Genomic DNA, 17,565 nt, shown 5'->3' with positions numbered 1-17,565 from the left:
TTTCTACGGCTAACTCACATTAGCTTTTACGAGGAATGGTGCATCTTCTCCAAGTGATGTTACCTCAAGTAATAGCATGAAGTTGGATACTCCACCAGACTCGATGAATTCTTGTCCTGGAATCCAGTAAGACCAAAATTAAAGATATACTACAACATATGAAATATGGTTAATTGGGAGGAGGAAAATTATGTTCTCAAATTCTTTACTAACTCAATGTTTGAAAGATAAATAACTTTAATGGAACATTCGATTATCTATGTATCTCATATGGAGCTCAAGTGTTAGCCCCAGGTAGTGGGCCCCTTGATTTCTGAGAACTTCGACTGAAGTAAAATAAAACAAAAACATATATATATATATATATATATATACAGATCATTCCACCATAACACTTTCACTTGGGGATGTTGGCAACCTTCACGCGATCTCTCCCAATATCTTTCTAGAAAGAATCGTTAATAGAATAATGGGAAATGAATGCCAACAAAATCATTATCATGTTCGACAAGATGTTGATGATGATGATGATGTTCAACAACAACAATCAAAAGCAGTTGTCACTTACCTGATACAAAACGAATTTCACTTATGAGAATCCATCGAGCTTCAAAAAATATTTGCATCTTAACGAATCGTCCAAAGTTGTACCGTAGATTAATAAGTACATCGCGTGCGTACTCCACAACCGTGTCCTTGACATAATCAAACCTGATTTCATCTCTGTAGTACTTCCCGCCATTGCTGAACGAGATCAAAGCTGTCCGGAAAACACGCACATACTTCTTGTACGCGTTGTTGCAGTATAAGAAAACTTCGCTGAAGTTTCTCACGCCATCAAATTTGAATATGATCTCGATCGGTTTGAACATGTCGGAATTGTTTCGCCATCCAACCCAATCATAACCTTTGACACCAAGACCTTTATTATCTGTCATGCGGAAGTTGCTATTGCCTTGCAAACCATCAGTAAGCTGTCCCACACCATTAGACAGGTAGCCATTTTTTATGTTTCCATCATATGTGTAGTCGTACAAGTCGAGTTCTGTGCCACGTTGGTGGCCTTGAGGCATGTTGTAGGATAAAAGACCATCTGCAAATAGAAAAAAAAATTATTAGAACTATTTATTAGAACAGCAACAGATTTATATAAATAGCAGAACAAATAGGATGACTACCCAGCAATTGATGAGCTCTGATGATTGGATTATCTACGGAATGGAACGATGAAATTGTCACCTTAGAAACGACACCATGATTCCACTACCGTCTGATGAAAACCAGTCTTCTTTTTTTTTTATTGCAGACTATCTACTAGCCGTCCAGTTGTGTAAAAATCCCAAGAGCAATAGGAACCTTCTATCATGTCTGAAAGTGACACAATGTTCAACAAGCGAGATCGGAGATGCGCCACTGTACAACTCATGCTTTCTACCGATCCAAGTTATGAAAACAAGACCACTGCCAGCATCCTCAAAATGCATCGCTGGATGTTTGCAGAATTAATTTTAGCATTGGTTCAACTTCTGGCTAAGAGCACAGCAACTATCTTGAACTACAAATGAAAAGACTGGTTCAAGGTAATACTCCTTCAGCGCAGGGCTATCCAACATTGTCACAGAACTTTCTAATCTTGCATTTGTTTCCTGAGAGATAGAAGCATTCTTTTGAAGTATATTCATTTTGGAACTTTCCCTTCTAATGTTTTGTGCCTTATTTTTTGTTATCTCACACCATTTTATTTTTGTTTCCAACGCTTTTTCTTTCATAAATTTAATGAGAAGGAAAAGAAAACTAAACTTATTTGCATCTGCAAAGTTTGCAATTATTTAATTAACATTTTCTTCACTTTCTAAATCGTACTTAATTTTGTGAATATATATTTTCTTTGAATTAATTACACCCGGAAGATTTTCAGGTTGTAAAATATTATCTAAGAATAATAAACAGATTTGAGTTAAATGCCTCAGCTTTAAAAAAAAAAGAAAAAACTTTATGTAATCTACAAAATAATTTGGTTAATTTTAATTTTGATTCATTAATTAAACAGATGTTTGAAGATGATATTTAATATACTTAAAAAGGTTAAAACAAACAAACAAACAAAAACAAAAAAAAAGCAGTATATCAATAAAAGACACAGTTAAGTTAGAGTTGGAAGTAAATTATGGGGTGTAAAAGTCTAATTATAAATGAATGTTACCAAAAACCAAAGAGATCATCAATGATTTTAGTGTTGAAAAAAACAGTATATCAATAAAGGACACAGTTTAAGTTAAAGAGTTGGAAGTAAATTATGGGTGTAAAAGTCTAATTATAAGTGAATGTTACCAAAAAACCAAAGAGATCATCAATGATTTTAGTGTTGAAAAAAACAGTATATCAATAAAGGACACAGTTTAAGTTAAAGAGTTGGAAGTAAATTATGGGGTGTAAAAGTCTAATTATAAGTGAATGTTACCAAAAACCAAAGAGATCATCAATGATTTTAGTGTTGAAAAAAACTCCAGAAATCATGTTTGACGGCTTTTAGAAATTGATTTTCAAATTAATTTATCTCTGGCCAAGTTTTTATTTATTCCTCTTTCTCATAAAACCATTCTTATCACTCCACCTCTATGGTTTCTTTGGCCTTCTCTTACCAACCAAATCTGCTAACCTAAACTTTTCTACATCTATTAACCCAAATCCTATCGTTGATTCTGTCAGAATGAGAAATTTGAACGTTGGACTTTCAGAAAAGGTGCTATCAATGGTTTGAAATGTTTCTCACATTAAAGGAAACAAACTTTGTCTTGGAAGTATTGTCTTACTGACCATCCGCTTTTGGTCTGTAGGTCATTTAAATGCCTCGGAATTTTAGAATAACAACACAAAATAAAACGAAACAAAGAATAATGTACGTTATCTTTAAATTAATTTGGTTAATTTTAACTTGGATGCATTAAACAGATTTTTAACAACGGTATTAAATATACACAAAAAGATTAAAAAAGAAAACCCCAAAAAAACACACAAACAAACAACCAGTATCAATGAAAGACTTAATTGCTAAGTTTAAGACTTGAAAGAAAGTCATGGAATCTTACTGAAACCAAACTTATGATTAGTTTCCCAGTCAGGTACAACTCAATTTTCTGTGGTACCTATACACATTGCATATACAAGAAGGAATTACTGATAGGTTGAGAGAGAATAATCAATTAGTGTATGAGAAGTGTACCTATTTACTATGCCTCCCCACGGGACAGAGTTAGACACCAGGGTCGTTTTTTAATGTGGAGAAAAGGTACAAAAATAAAAATTGTCTCAGTCGTGAAGGATTTCTCCTCCACCGAAAGAGAACAAGAAAATGAAGTGCAGCATCTGAAGAACAGATACTACACTTGTATGAGAAGTGTAATTCAATGACGACGGATGGAAACTTAGATGTGGAGAAAGTATATTTGAAAGTTCAGAAGTTTTGTAATCTTGGTAATACCATTGAAGTACAATGGATGCTAGCATGATTACAACAATCAAAAATGGATGCAGTAAGTTCAGAAAACTTCTGTCATTACTAGAGCTATGACAACAGCATATTCTTTTCATTATTTTTGACTCTCGGGTGTATATCAGTTAATATCTTATGTTTTTAGATAGAGTGATGTGGTTCTCGGTTGATTAACTGCGTCTAACTGTGTTGAATATATACTTGAGAGCCAAAACAATGAAAAGAATATTCATTTGTCATAGCCCTAGTCATTATTAACCAGCAGAGTGTGACGACTGTCAGTCAAGTCTATTACACAGTGTAATGATGCATGGAAGTGAGGATATGTGTTGCATGGAGAGAAATGATATGAGAAGGGTACGATGGATGCGTAATGCGATTCTTAAAACAGGTTTAAATCTGATGATTTTCAAGGAATATAAAATCTGGACAGGATTAGGTTTATGTGCGCAGAAGAGTATGACTTGATAATAACTATTTTGAAAGAATGGATGAGTTCTTGGATTAATAGATGTAGAACAGTTGAAGTCATAGGTTTTAGTTGATAATGGGAAGGCCAAGGGAAACATGGGATGAAGCAATAAAATTGAACCTGAGGGGAAACAGGGATAAATGAGGATCTGAGTAGAGGTAGGTTACTTTTGGAATTTAAAAACGGATGTTGAACAGATGATGATGACAATGAGAATGACACAAGAAATGTGGGTTGGAAAGGGATAACTAGTCTGTGTCCCAGAAATGTAAGAAAATGGACAGAGAGGGAAGGAAGGGATGGAGAGATAGAGTGGATGGAAAAGGAAAGAGAGAGGGGAGGAGATGGAAAGGGAGAGAGAGAAAGAGAAAAGATGGAGAGAGAGAGAGAGGGGGGGAAAGGACGGAAAGAGAGAGAGAGGAGGAAATGGAAAGAAAGGAAGAGAGAGGAAGATATGGAAGGAGAGCGAGAGAGGGCAAAGGATAGAAAGAGAGAGAGCAGAAAGGATGGAAAGAGAGAGAGGGAGGGGATGGAAAGAGAAAGAGAGAGAAAGAAAGAGGAAGGATGGAAAGAGAGCGAGAGGAAAGAGAAAGGAAGGGATGGAAAGAAAAAGAGCAGAGAGAGAGAGAGAGAGAGAGAGAGAGAGAGAGAGAGGGAGGAAAAAGGATGGAAAGAGAGAGAAAGAAATAGAAAGAGTGGGGGATGGAAAGAGAGGGAGGGTAGGAAACATTAAACAGAAAGGAAAGATAAAAAAAAATAATGACGATGGAGGTAAAAAAAAAAAAAAGGGGGAAAAGATGAAGAAAAAGCATCTTGAAAATAATTGGAAAGATAATCACCCGGCGTCTTGGTCACGGGAACTTGCAGGCGGCAGATAAACTCATAGTAAGAGAAATGGTTCACTAGTTTGGCATTTTTATTGGCACTAACTTCAAATTGATTAACAAGAACAAATAAATTACAGAACAGTGAAGATGAAGAAACAAGTTGACCAAAGATTTCATTTCCAAGACAACGATATGTCTTTGGACTTTATAGCCTCACCGACTTTTAATGGCGCACGCTATTAAATGGCTGAAAATAGTAAAAATCTGGCTATTATTTTTATAATCTTTGTTTTAGCACATCATTGTCTTTCGGCTCGTGAGTCATATTTTGAGATTGTAGTTGTTAGTCATCATTACACGGTTCCCATCCACTCATGTGTAAGCAACATCTTTGCAACCATCAACTCCTATTTTTCGGATAGGTCTTTCTTAGAACTGCACGCCTGTGGAACTCTCTTCCATCTGACTATGATTTGGTTGTCTTCAAGTCCAACATAAACAAATTCTTGATGAACCCTTAAGTAATCCAATTTACCAAATTTCCACTACTAACAATTATCCCATTGACTACTGTACACTTAGTAACCCTTATCCTCGAGTGGTCTCTGGGCCTTGATGATCCCTATGTAAAAAAAAAAAAAGAAAGAAAGAAAAAAGGTCTCTAAAAGTAGTTACACACATCATCAACACCAGCGTGCCCCCAGCCCCCCAAGATCTATCCTGGGTTCAACTCTCTTCCAGATCTTCATTAATGATTTTCCAAATCATATTTTGAGATCATTTGTAGACATTAATGCAGATGTCACAACTGTCCATGGCAGCACTTCAAAGAGCATTGGTGGCTAAGATCTTGCTGATAATCTCTCCAGGGTGGAACAATAAAATTGTTGCACTAGAAAAGACGACATGATTCCATTTCCGTTTGATGAAAAATGGGTTTTCTTTTTTTGTTGTTGCAGACCATAGTTTGCCAGTTGTGTATAAATCCCAAGAGTGATAGGAGCCTTCTCTCCTGTCTGAAAGTGACACGATGTTAAATAAGCAAGATCAGAGATGCACCACTGTACAACTCATGCTCTCTACCGATCCAAGTTATGACAGCAGAACCATCACTGGATTGCCACAAATAACAGTTATTTTCTTTTCTATTTCGATTACACTTATGGTTTTTGGTGTGGTTTCAAGTGAGGACGACATCATGCCACCTCACATATTCGAAGCCGGCTTGAAAGTCAACACCAAAGTGTGCTGATTCCCTGATGCAATCAGGTGGCCGTTAGCAGACCCTATGTGTCGCGGCAGGGCTTGGTGTCGGCTTGCAAGCCCAAAGAGACCCGGGCTTGGCCCCAGAAGTGCAACGACTTTTTACCTTTCTCTCACTGGCCTCCCCCTCTTCCTTGACCTGAACCCGCTAGACTACTTCATTTGGGCATATGTCGAGAACATCACCAACCTGACCTCCTACAACACCAAAGGCAACCTGATCGCCGCTGTATGCTGAATATTTGCCGAGATCCCACTGGCGGTTGTAGAAAAGGCATGCTCCTAGTTCCAGACCCATATTGAAGCAGTGATTGTGGCTGAAGGTGGCTACATTGAATAGATGTCAGCTCTACTGCATAATCGAATGACCTGAATTGATTTTTCCAATAAAAATTTTAAAATAAAGCTGTAGTGCTGTTTTGTTTAGAGCAACAACTTAGTCATTCAACCCTGTATTGCTCTGAAGCACGTGGTACAATGGGGGGAAAAAAGTATCTCGTTATTTTTAATACTTCTAAAACCAAGTTCCTCTTGTTTCACCACTAACGATCAGATCCCTAAAACTCAACCAAATACAGTGGTACTTCGGTACTTGACCATAAATAGTTACACTGAAATGTTCGACAACTGAAACGATATTCCCCTTTAAATTAACTGAAATAGAATTCATTGGTTCCAGAGTTTAAAAGTCCGTTTTTATCTGTAAACTTTGAGGATTTTATACATTGAATTGCACTGCCATTTCATATTCCTTTGCAAACGCTGACACACGCATGTCCTTCTTTCAAATTTCTCTCTTCCTTTTTAAATCTTATTATCATTCGCATTTTCCGTTTTGCACTCACTTTACTACTTTTCTTTTTCTTTTCTTTTTATCCAATGGTAAAAGAATACTCATTTCTTCTTTGTTTCTAAAGTCTTTACATGATGCTAAACTAATTATTATTAGTTTGCTTTTTTGCACAATCAATTATATGTCTGCTTCATTTATCACATTGAAGTTTACTGACTTTTTTTTTTTAATTTTTAGACACCTCAAGGTCCTTTGTCGTCCCACGCAAAAAAGGGGTTGACAAAAAAGGGGTTGACCAATCAAATTGCTCGGCTCTGGTGCCATGCTGATGTGTGCTAAAAAACTCAGAAACCCTCTATACTGTCGAAGGGGTTGAGCTGACGCTGTTTTAAATATAATTTTTGTTGCAAAATTTAGACTCGCGTGGCGACATTGGTATAGTGGGGTTGGTTCGTCACACTACACTTCAAAAGTATCATGACCAGTATGAATTACAACATTCCATTGAGGAACACCACTGCTTGTTTACATTTGAAGCAAAGCCGGCAGTTTGAGCTCCAAAATTTCGTTTGACTACCGAGACAAGAAAATATCCAATTTTTGGTTTGAACAGAATTTTTCGACCACCAAAACGTTTGACAACCGAGGTACCACTATATATATATATATATATATATATATATATATATATATATATATATATATATATATATATAGCTTAATGCATAAGAGGAAAAGAGAGAGTTCAATTCCACAAGAGGAGACTTATCTGGATAATGCCAAGCTCAACAATTATCATTAGAGCTTATACAATAGAACAACAGGAGTATGAAATGACGTCACAAAACTATATATTGGTGGATATAGATTATCTGGGTAATGCCAAGCTCAACAATTATCATTGGAGCTTAATATATATATATATATATATATATATATATATATATATATATATACAAGGGGTGTTCAAAAAGTAACGCCTCCTATTTTTTTTTATTCTGCCCGAATGGATATGAAGAATCTAAATGCAGATTCCATGAAAAAAGCTTCTTTCCCAAAACTGGCCGTCTGTGAAACTTCAAAGCTTCAAATCCAATGTAAACAAGTTCTTGTTGAGCCGTCCCCATAAATTAAATTCTACTTAATTTATACCATTAACGATTATTACATTACCACCTTACATTCATTAACCCTTATCCTCGACTGGCTTCTGGGCCTTGAGAAGTGGTGACTCCTAAAAAGGTCTTGTCCTGCCAGACGAGTTCCTATTCTGTCGAACTGGATGGCGAGTATGAAAAAGCCACGGAGGGAAGGGTAATATCTGCTGAAATAAATAGGGTTCAGCAAGAGAGGAGACAGATCCAGATGCAAAAAGGGGGGGGGGCAACTGAAAGAAATCAGAAGAAAGGGGATGATTTTTTTCCCCCCCTTCATCGCATTTTATGCTTAATGAAAGCTGAAGTTTTAAAAAAATGTGACTCGTCTTTAATTAAATAAGTAGACTCCTGTGGCAAATATGACAATAAAGTGTAGTATCTGTTCTAATACTATACTTATTCTTTACTGCCCACTGTCAGTGAAGGAGAAGTCTTCCTAGACTGAGGCAATTTTCATTTTTATTCCAATCCAGAGTACTCCTTTTTTATTGGGATGAGATATAAATTGGCTCACTCTTAAGAGATATAGTGATTTCTTGCTTTAAAGAGAGTTGTGGCTAGAGTGGTGTTATTGCCAAACGCCTGAGGCGCTCCTACTGGGGACTGTCTGGTCTTGGCTATTTTTGTACTTAGCCAGAGCACCCCCCATCCCTCCACGCCTACCCCATGGTAAGTGGCTACCTCCACTTTCCACATCTTGCTTTGGCAGGAAGCATATAAATCACCGTCTCCTCCTGCAAATAATAATTTATAAGGCTTCCTCCTCTGTGTCATTTCTGTTCCCTTTCATCTCTTTCTCTCCAAATCCAATATTTGTTTCTAACTCCTGGATAATAAGCTGCTTTTTCTTTTAATTCTTTCTTCCTCTTCTCAGTTTGTCTTTATCCTTTCCCTACTTCTCTTTCAGTTGGTCGAACCCCTTTTCCAATTCATTTTCTCATCAACTCCTCCCATCTCCGCCACCGACCAAACGAAATGAAAGTAATGTCATCTGAGTCACACCTAATTCGCCTTCTGATTGGATTTCACACAAACGTCTGAAAGCCAATGAAATTAGAGAGCTGCAAACCCCATCATTCCAATGCAGAAAGGAAAAGGGAAGACAATTATGGAACAATATTAAAATAAAAATCAATTATTCAATAAAGAACAGTTTTGGGGTTTTGTAAAGTCAAATCTAACATAAAACGTTATCTGGTTAGATTTTCAAAGTCACACCCAAATAACATTTCAGCTGACAAATCAAACTTTGCTTGTGAACTTCCAATTTTTATTTGTTATTGTTCGACCATGTTATTGGCAATCACTTCCCTAACATTTATTTCAAAATTAATTAACCTGACCCGTCGATTCGTAATATGAATCGTTTTTAAATAATCACCTAAAAATAAAAATATTTACTCTATTACACATTGTTTTAACATAGCATCCTGGTTTTGACTGCTTTGAAGTATTTTGAACTTTGACACTTAATTATCTGAGTAAATTATCATTAAATCAGGCTCAGACAATTAGAAATAAGGAGGAAATGATCTAATATATAAAGTTATTCTGTAAGATTTTCAAAGTCAGACCCAAATAGTATTTAAGCTGGCAAATTAAACTTTGATTCTGAATAGCCATTAATTTTTTTTATATATATTTATTATCTATTGCTGTTGTACAGTTTTATTTGTAATATAATAATGTGCTTTACTGCAATTTATTAAAAACAAATCTTTCTCCAACCCATTGACTTATATTATGAAACATTTTTTAAATTGCCTAAAAATAATAATCAGGAAGGAGCAAAACTCATATTTTAGATTGAGCATTATAGTAAGAGCTGGGGGGGATTGTGCAGTGAAATTAACAAACGAAAAAAAAAAAAAGGTCAAAATATTAAATATACAAGAAATAAATGTTACTATAGGCAATAATAAAAATTACTTTTCTACCTACCTTAATTTTTAATTACTACCTACTTTTATTTTGTGTGTGTTTTTAAAGAGTTTTAAATACTTTTATTTCATCGCAAATATTCATTTTTGATCACTTTGTAGTCACAAAGATGGCCACTGATAATAGGAAACAATGAAGAAGAATGTCAGTGGCCATCTTGTTGGCTAACAACTCATAAAAGTGTATATTCACAATGAAATAAAGAGCATTTAAAACTCTTAAAAACAAAAAAGATTTAGCCATAAATAAGTAACTTATATTGGCTATGGCAACATTTATTGCATTTTTTCCACCCCATTTTTAGCCATTTCTTGGTTTAAATTGCACAATCCCAAAAAGTTGTTTGCTTTCACCCCTTCCATATCTGACTTGCACTTTCCCTCTCCCTTTTGTCTCATGACAATCCACCTGGATGATAACATTTATCACTGTTCCCCCTCTCCCCCTTCCTCACACTTTAATAATCCCTCCTCATTTTCTGTATGATAAAACCTTTATAAAGTTCACTTTCAACGACTAAGAGTCGACCAATCTAATCGAGATTTCAGACCAGATAAACGTTAAAAAATATTTCTCTGGGTCAATATTTTTTTATTAGTTTGTTTCCCCACTTATCACCCCATTCCATGCACTAACCTTCTCCTATCCCTCTTCTCTCTCTCATCTATATAAAATGTTTCTCGGCTAAAAATAATGATTGTTTTTCACATTTGATAAACATAAAAATATATCCTTATGAGCGCTATTTCTGACAAAAGAGGAAGAATTGCTGTTTTCTAGATGGTCCTTATTTTGAGTTGAGTGATAGACAATCCTCTTATAGCATTCATCATATATCAACTGTCAATCTATCCACCTCAATAATCTGTGGTGGTTTTTTACCCTTTATTAACAGTGACTAATTACTAACAAAAACTAAAAACCAGACTAAAAAATAAGAAATGTTTCCTTTCGTCTCCTGAAGAAGAGATATATTCTCAAACTTTTTGGCAAATTTACACAACTTGGGCTATGAAACTCTGCTGCATCTGCCATACTCTCCAGACCTTTCACCTACCGACTACCACTTTTTCAAACACTTTGATAACTTTCTGCATGAGAAATGCTTCCAAAACCTAAGCGATATCAAAAACGCCTTCATTGCTATCAAAATGCAAGATTTTTACGTAGTTGACACAAATACACTTGTTTTGCGTTGGCAAAAATGTGTTCATTCTGACGGTGTTTATTTCGATCAATACATTTTTGCTTGAACCGAAATATGTTCATCTGAATTTAAAAGTTAAAAACTGCAAGAACATTCTTGTCAACCTGATATTTAACAGAATTTTCTAAAATTATTTTGTTTATTCAATTTTTTTAAAATTATAGATATTAGCCAAGTAGAAATCAAAGCCTATCTTTCGATGGTCTACGGCCGTATGCCATCGAATTAAAAAGTGATTTGAAAGTTGTCCTTTCATGATATTTGTACTTTTATTTGGTGTATCGTGCATTTTTCAGAAAGAGGCTGAATGCAAGCACTTAAGGCATCACTTTCGATTGTTAAACAAATCTTGAACGCAATAAAAGTTTGCAGTGCGGTTTTAAAAAGACGTTTCTTTTTATGAAAACGTAAAATGCTTTTTCAGCAGAAAGATTCTTTTCGAGATCTGTGATGCAGATATTCTAGGAAAACCAGAACGTTCGGATCGCTTAGCAGAAAGAAAAACACTCACCTGAAGCGTTTGCTTTTTCAATGTCAACCATTATAGTTGGTGTTTGGAAGATTCTTGGCACCACTTTATTTTATTCAAAACTAGCAGACTTCACCTACTTGCTTCGCAATGTAATTCTTATTAGTGCTGGGACAATTAATCTGAATCGCAAAAATTGAAACTTTTGGGGGTATTGGAATCTGAAATTTTGTTTTACCTATTTTCCGATGCCAAAAACGATTATTTTAATTCTTTTTTATTTAATTTTGTTTAAAGCAAAATCATTCCTTGCTGGTAATAACAAAATAATGAATATTTATTGATTTTAAAATAATAGTAAAACTAAAATCGGTGCTTGTGCACTTTTGCCACCGTGCTGAAATAACATTTTGAAAGCCATTTTTAACATAGGGAGGGGAGAGTGTTTTGTAACTGTTCTGTGCTTCCACCTAAAAATGTAATAAAAGAAAAAGATATTGTGAAGCTTGAATTTCACCTGAAACAAACTATACAAAAAATAGTGTGGTGACAAAATGAACAAGCACCATAAAATCTATAGATCATCCGCCACGTATTTTTACATTTGAGAAAATATCTCAACATTTAACATGTGTTTTTATGGTAATTGAGGGGAAAAAATAACAGTTAAATATTTAGAGATTTATAAAAAATCAGAATCAGTAATTGTATCGGAATCAGGAAAAACATTGGAATCGTCTCATCATTAATTCCTAGGCATCACTGAAAGCCTTCAACGTTGATCCGACATAACGGGAGCAGGCAGCTTTAGATAGAGCCAAGTGGCAGGCCGCTGTTCATGATGGTGCCTGCAAATATGAAAGTAACCGAAAAGTTGCTGCAGAGAAGGACAGGAACAACAATGTTTTGAAGCCCTCGACATCTGTTATGATTCCCTGTTCTCGCTGCAACAAAACTTTTCAAGCAAAGATTGGGCTTATCAGCCATATCCGCACTGACCGATGATGATCCCCCCCCCACCCTACAGGATGATCAGATGGTCCTTGTCGTTCCGACGGACGAACACACACACAATTCCTGTTCACAACTTGAAATCATTAAAACTCTTTGATAAAAGAAGACAAAACTTTAAACTCTTTCCATTTGTTCTGTTCTAAGAACAAGTGAATATTTTTGTGTCTGATAATAATAAAGAAAAGGAATAATCGCGCATGCAAATTTAAACTGATTAGCAAAGTAGAGGCTTAATCTTGATGATAACTGATAATAATAAGTCTTTCACTTTTAATATAAAAGTGAAAGACTTATTATTATCAGTTATCATCAAGATTAAGCCTCTACTTTGCTAATCAGTTTAAATTTGCATGCGCGATTATTCCTTTTCTTTATTATTATCAGTCATTATTAAGATTATTCCCCTTGTTTGTTCGTAAAATTAAATTTGCTTATGTGATTATTGAAGCATACATTCAGTGTTATTATAAAGAAAGGATGACGTTTAATATTAAAATCGAGATTTCTTACCTTCCCACTTGCATCCATACATTTCCACGCGCATGCATACTGTGCGTGGATGTTCACTATAAGGAATAAAGCGAATACGCTTCGCAATGATTGGTGGTGATACACCACGTAACTCAGCTCGGTAGGTGTTTTGGTTGCCAGGAAATATCTGGAATATAAGAAAGAGAAAAAAAACATGAAAAGTGATTTTTTTTCAAGAAGACCATAAGGCATCTTTAAGCGGAGAAACAAGTTTTGTGATCATCTTTTTTTTTTTTGGATAAAGATAGTGACAAACCAAACAAAGGCAATTATTGCATTAAATCAAATATATATTACAATTCCAAGCACAACAAAGAGATACTTAGTCAGTTTCTGGTGTCATTTCCCAAAACAAGTAAAATATTTGTTTATTTTCCTTATATTACGTTATGATTTGGCTTTCAAGCGCACTTGTTGCGTATTTTATTTTATCCAAATTAAATCAACGTTTCTATATGGAATTCACACCCTTGACGTTATTCTCGCGTTGCCTACGCACTGTTCCAACATTTTAAAATACAACCGCTGAGATACAACGCGCGGCTCTTTTCAAACAGACGTTTCTTTCTCCAACTTTACAACATGGTAAGAAAGAGGAAAAGAAAATTAAAAAGAAAGAAAACAACATACTGAGGATGGAGTATAGCTCTTAAATATATTTATGTTATAAATTTCAAACAAGTGAAATATTTGTTTATTTTCATAATATTGCGTTGTGATTTGGCTTTCAAGCGCACTTGATGCATATTTTATTTTATGTTCTGTTTAAGAAAGTCAGTTTAGCAGAGGTGAGGTGATCTTTTCCTTTTTTTTCTAATTAATCAAAATTAAATTCCTTCAATATTTGAGAGTTCACTTCTCTTGAAAGTCCCTTTGTGTAGAGCCTCTCCTCTTCAGTAAAGTGTGCAAAAACGCAATATAAATTATAATAAACTCACTCATACAAATCGCCAAACATCTTATTCGGAATATTTCCAACAAAATGCGAGACATCCATGTGTTTGTGTGTGTGTGTGTGTGGGGGGGAGCTTTACAGACCTACGTAATTCTTCAATTGATTGGGTAAAAAACCTTCAAGAACAACTTTCGTATTATTCTTGAATTATCTCACAAATTTTTATAATTGACATTTTTTTCAGTTGCAATTTTTTTGTTTTTTTTTTAAACGTAATAAATGCATTGTGAAATTTTTTTTCTTTTGAAATAGCAAAGATTTTAACTACTTTTAGAAATTAAAAATATTGCATAAATTCCGAACAAATAAAGCAAAGACCATGACCTGAAACCTGGAGATCTCCAGTCTGATGTTATACAAACTGAGCTATGTGGACTTTCTTATAAATAGAGCTTAAAACATTACCTTAAAATAATTAGTTATATCATGACGTCATAGATTTATATTTTAAACTATCAGTAAAATTAAAATCTATAATATATATATATATATATATATATATATATATATATATATATATGATAATATATAATTAACCAAACTCTAGTCCATCACCTTACAGATGCTAAACTTCTGACTAACGAACAATATGGATTTAGGCAAGCCCGTTCAACAGCAGACATCCTAACTGCAATCTCAGAACGTATATACCAGTCACTGGACAAAGCAGGGGAGGGTAGAGCGGTAGCTCTAGATATATCTAAGGCTTTTGACAGGGTATGGCATCAAGGTCTTCTCAGGAAAATCAGATCATATGGTATCACTGGAAGAATACATGACATAATTAAATCCTTCTTAGATAAGAGAAAAATCCAAGTTGTCCTCAACAGTCGCACATCTAAACAATATGATATAAATGCGGGAGTGCCTCAGGGGTCTATCCTAGGACCTCTGTTATTCCTAATATTCATAAATGACCTCCCTAACAAAATTATCTGTGAGATGGATATATATGCTGACGACACCACACTCTATAACAGACAAGACAGGAAAACAAATGAACACATAACTAAAGAAATGGCAGAAACACTAGAGGATGACCTCCAATCTGTAGTGGAATGGGAACAAAAATGGATGGTCACATTCAATGTTGCCAAGACTAAACTTGTTTTCTTTAATAATTACAAAAAACCTTCTCTACCACCAATAGCAATGGCCAAAGACTCTTTATCTGAAAGTACATCCTTTAAACTCTTCGGTCTAACGCTCTCAAGAAACATGAGTTGGAACAATTACATTGAGAGTATCGCCAGGGCCGCTACGAAGAAGGTAGGTTCTCTCTACCGTGCTAGAAAGATACTAACGCTCGAAAGTATCCTATACCTCTATAAGGCCACCATTCGCCCATGTATGGAGTATTGTTGTCATATTTGGGTTGGTGCATCCGCCACTAGTCTCTCGCTCCTAGATAAGGTTCAAAAGAGAGTCGCCAATTTGATAGGTCCTGAACTGTCAGCTAAACTTCAGCCTCTGTCCCATCGACGAAATGTTGCATCCCTCTGCCTTTTCTACAAGTACTTTAATGGTGAATGCTCTGACGAACTGCAAGCACTTGTGCCCCCTCGACGTAAATACCCCCCGACAAACCCGACAAGCAGCTAAATCCCGCCCCTTCACAGTAGAGATCCCTAGATGTAAGAGAGCCTTCTACTCCAGTAGTTTCTTCCCCAGGACAGCTAGACTTTGGAATTCCCTTTCGGGTCCCTGCTTCCCCAACTGTACTGACATGCAGAAGTTCAAGTGCAACGTGAACCAACATCTTGCTGCCCAACTCCCTACACAGTACCCCTGATGCCTATGTCCCTGATAATAGCCCCCTACACCAAAGTGGCAATGTGCCTTGTTTGGGGTGAAAATGTAATAATAATAAAAAAAAAAAAAATGATAGATTAATGCAAAAAATAACGTCGTTTTATATATATATATATACATTATATATATATATATATATATATATATATAGTTGAACGTCAGAAAACTACATTATTTTTGCACCAGCCTAATATATATATATATATATATATATATATATATATATATATATATATATATATATATATATATTCTTCAATCATCTCTATCATTTTATGAAGATGTCCCCCGAAAATGGGGACGAAACATTGAAAAAGGCTACAGGTTTTTCTCCCTTTTTCCGTATATATATATAGGTATATTTATATGTATATATATATATATATAAAAAAAAAAAAAAAAAAAAAAAAGAAGGAGAACGGCCACCTAAAACCACTAACCTAGCTCTAAAACAGATCCTTTGTTTGATAAAATGCATGCCCATTGGCTGGTAGGAAGGGGAGCGGTGGATACTAGAAAGCTGATTGGCCAATTAGTAATCCTCAACATGTATAAAAACAAGAAGCAACGACAGAATTCGCGCATAAGCCTGACGAATCCTATAGTTGGATGAAACGCAGAATATTCAGTGTAGCTTAATCGCCATATATATTTTATAAATTACTAATATATATATATATATATATATATATATATATATATAAGGAACCCTGTCTGTCTGTCTCTCTGTGTGCAGAACGATTTCTACCAAACTACTGTCAATTTTTGGTTTACAGACTTGAAACTTGATCTATATGGCATTTGGATCAAATGAACAAATTCGATTTGGTTTTTCACTGGTAAAAAAAGCTGCTAAGAGGGTCAAAATTGAAAAAAATTGGAACCTGGCAGGTATAAGTCGACTAAACATGTTACTTCTATGCATGCACAAATATACATTTATAGATTTAAGAACATTTAAAGTTTTTATATGTGTATAGACTTAGCTCAAATGGTAACGAAGAATGTTGGAAAGCTATATGTTTTGGTTTCAATTCTAGCTGATAGCACCCAAATCACTTTTATTTGATTTTTTAACTTTTGAAGTCACTACTCTATATTGGGTACAATATAATAATCAATAGAGAATTGGCTCCATAATAATAAATATGGAACCTGCATAAATTAAATTATATTTAAGCATGTTTTATAACCATATTTTTTACAAAGGGTTTACCACATCAAGGCCTGGAGGCCACTCAAGGATAAGCGTTAATATGTGTATTGTAGTCATTGGGATAGTAGTGTAATAATCGTTTGTGGTAAAAATTTGAAATAATCAGATTATTTATGAGAACTTGTTTACGTTGGACTTGAAGATGACAATATTGTAGTCAGCTGGAAAGCAGACCAGCAGAACAGAGTTCTACGGGTGGGCAGTTCTAGGAAAGAAGATTTGTTGATGGAATCCATGTTTAGGTTTAGGCACCGATAGAGAATGAAGGAATGTATTGATAGTGATTTTGGCTAGATGAGTGTTTTTTGTGAAAGACTGGCGAGAGTAGGGGGAGGCATAGGTTGGAGCTCAGTCGAACACTTGCCATGAATTGCTAGTAATATCTAAATACAAAGTAAATTTATATTTCTTGTGT

General features: G+C 35.0%; 1 protein-coding gene and 1 long non-coding RNA gene across 5 annotated transcripts in view; one reads left to right on the top strand and one right to left on the bottom strand.

The window, feature by feature from the left end:
- The window catches only part of LOC145254751 (discoidin domain-containing receptor 2-like), a 546,415-nt gene that overhangs the window by 69,105 nt on the left and 459,745 nt on the right, over positions 1-17,565 (bottom strand). For all 4 annotated transcript variants that reach the window (XM_080113491.1, XM_080113493.1, XM_080113492.1 and 1 more), the window contains exons 5-6: positions 13,147-13,294; positions 569-1,093 (exon numbers count right to left, since the gene is read on the bottom strand). In XM_080113491.1, the coding sequence (XP_079969617.1) occupies positions 569-1,093; positions 13,147-13,294 (673 nt within the window). The remainder of the gene's footprint in view (positions 1-568; positions 1,094-13,146; positions 13,295-17,565) is intronic.
- The window catches only part of LOC145254752 (uncharacterized), a 163,998-nt gene that overhangs the window by 31,896 nt on the left and 114,537 nt on the right, over positions 1-17,565 (top strand). The gene's annotated exons all lie outside the window — the stretch shown is intronic.

The sequence above is a fragment of the Euprymna scolopes genome, chromosome 30 (assembly GCF_053919585.1).
Source record: "Euprymna scolopes isolate OS-2025 chromosome 30, ASM5391958v1, whole genome shotgun sequence".
In the NCBI taxonomy this organism is placed as follows: domain Eukaryota; kingdom Metazoa; phylum Mollusca; class Cephalopoda; order Sepiida; family Sepiolidae; genus Euprymna; species Euprymna scolopes.
Note: the sequence above shows the minus strand (reverse complement) of the source record. Positions and strands in the feature narration are given on the sequence as shown.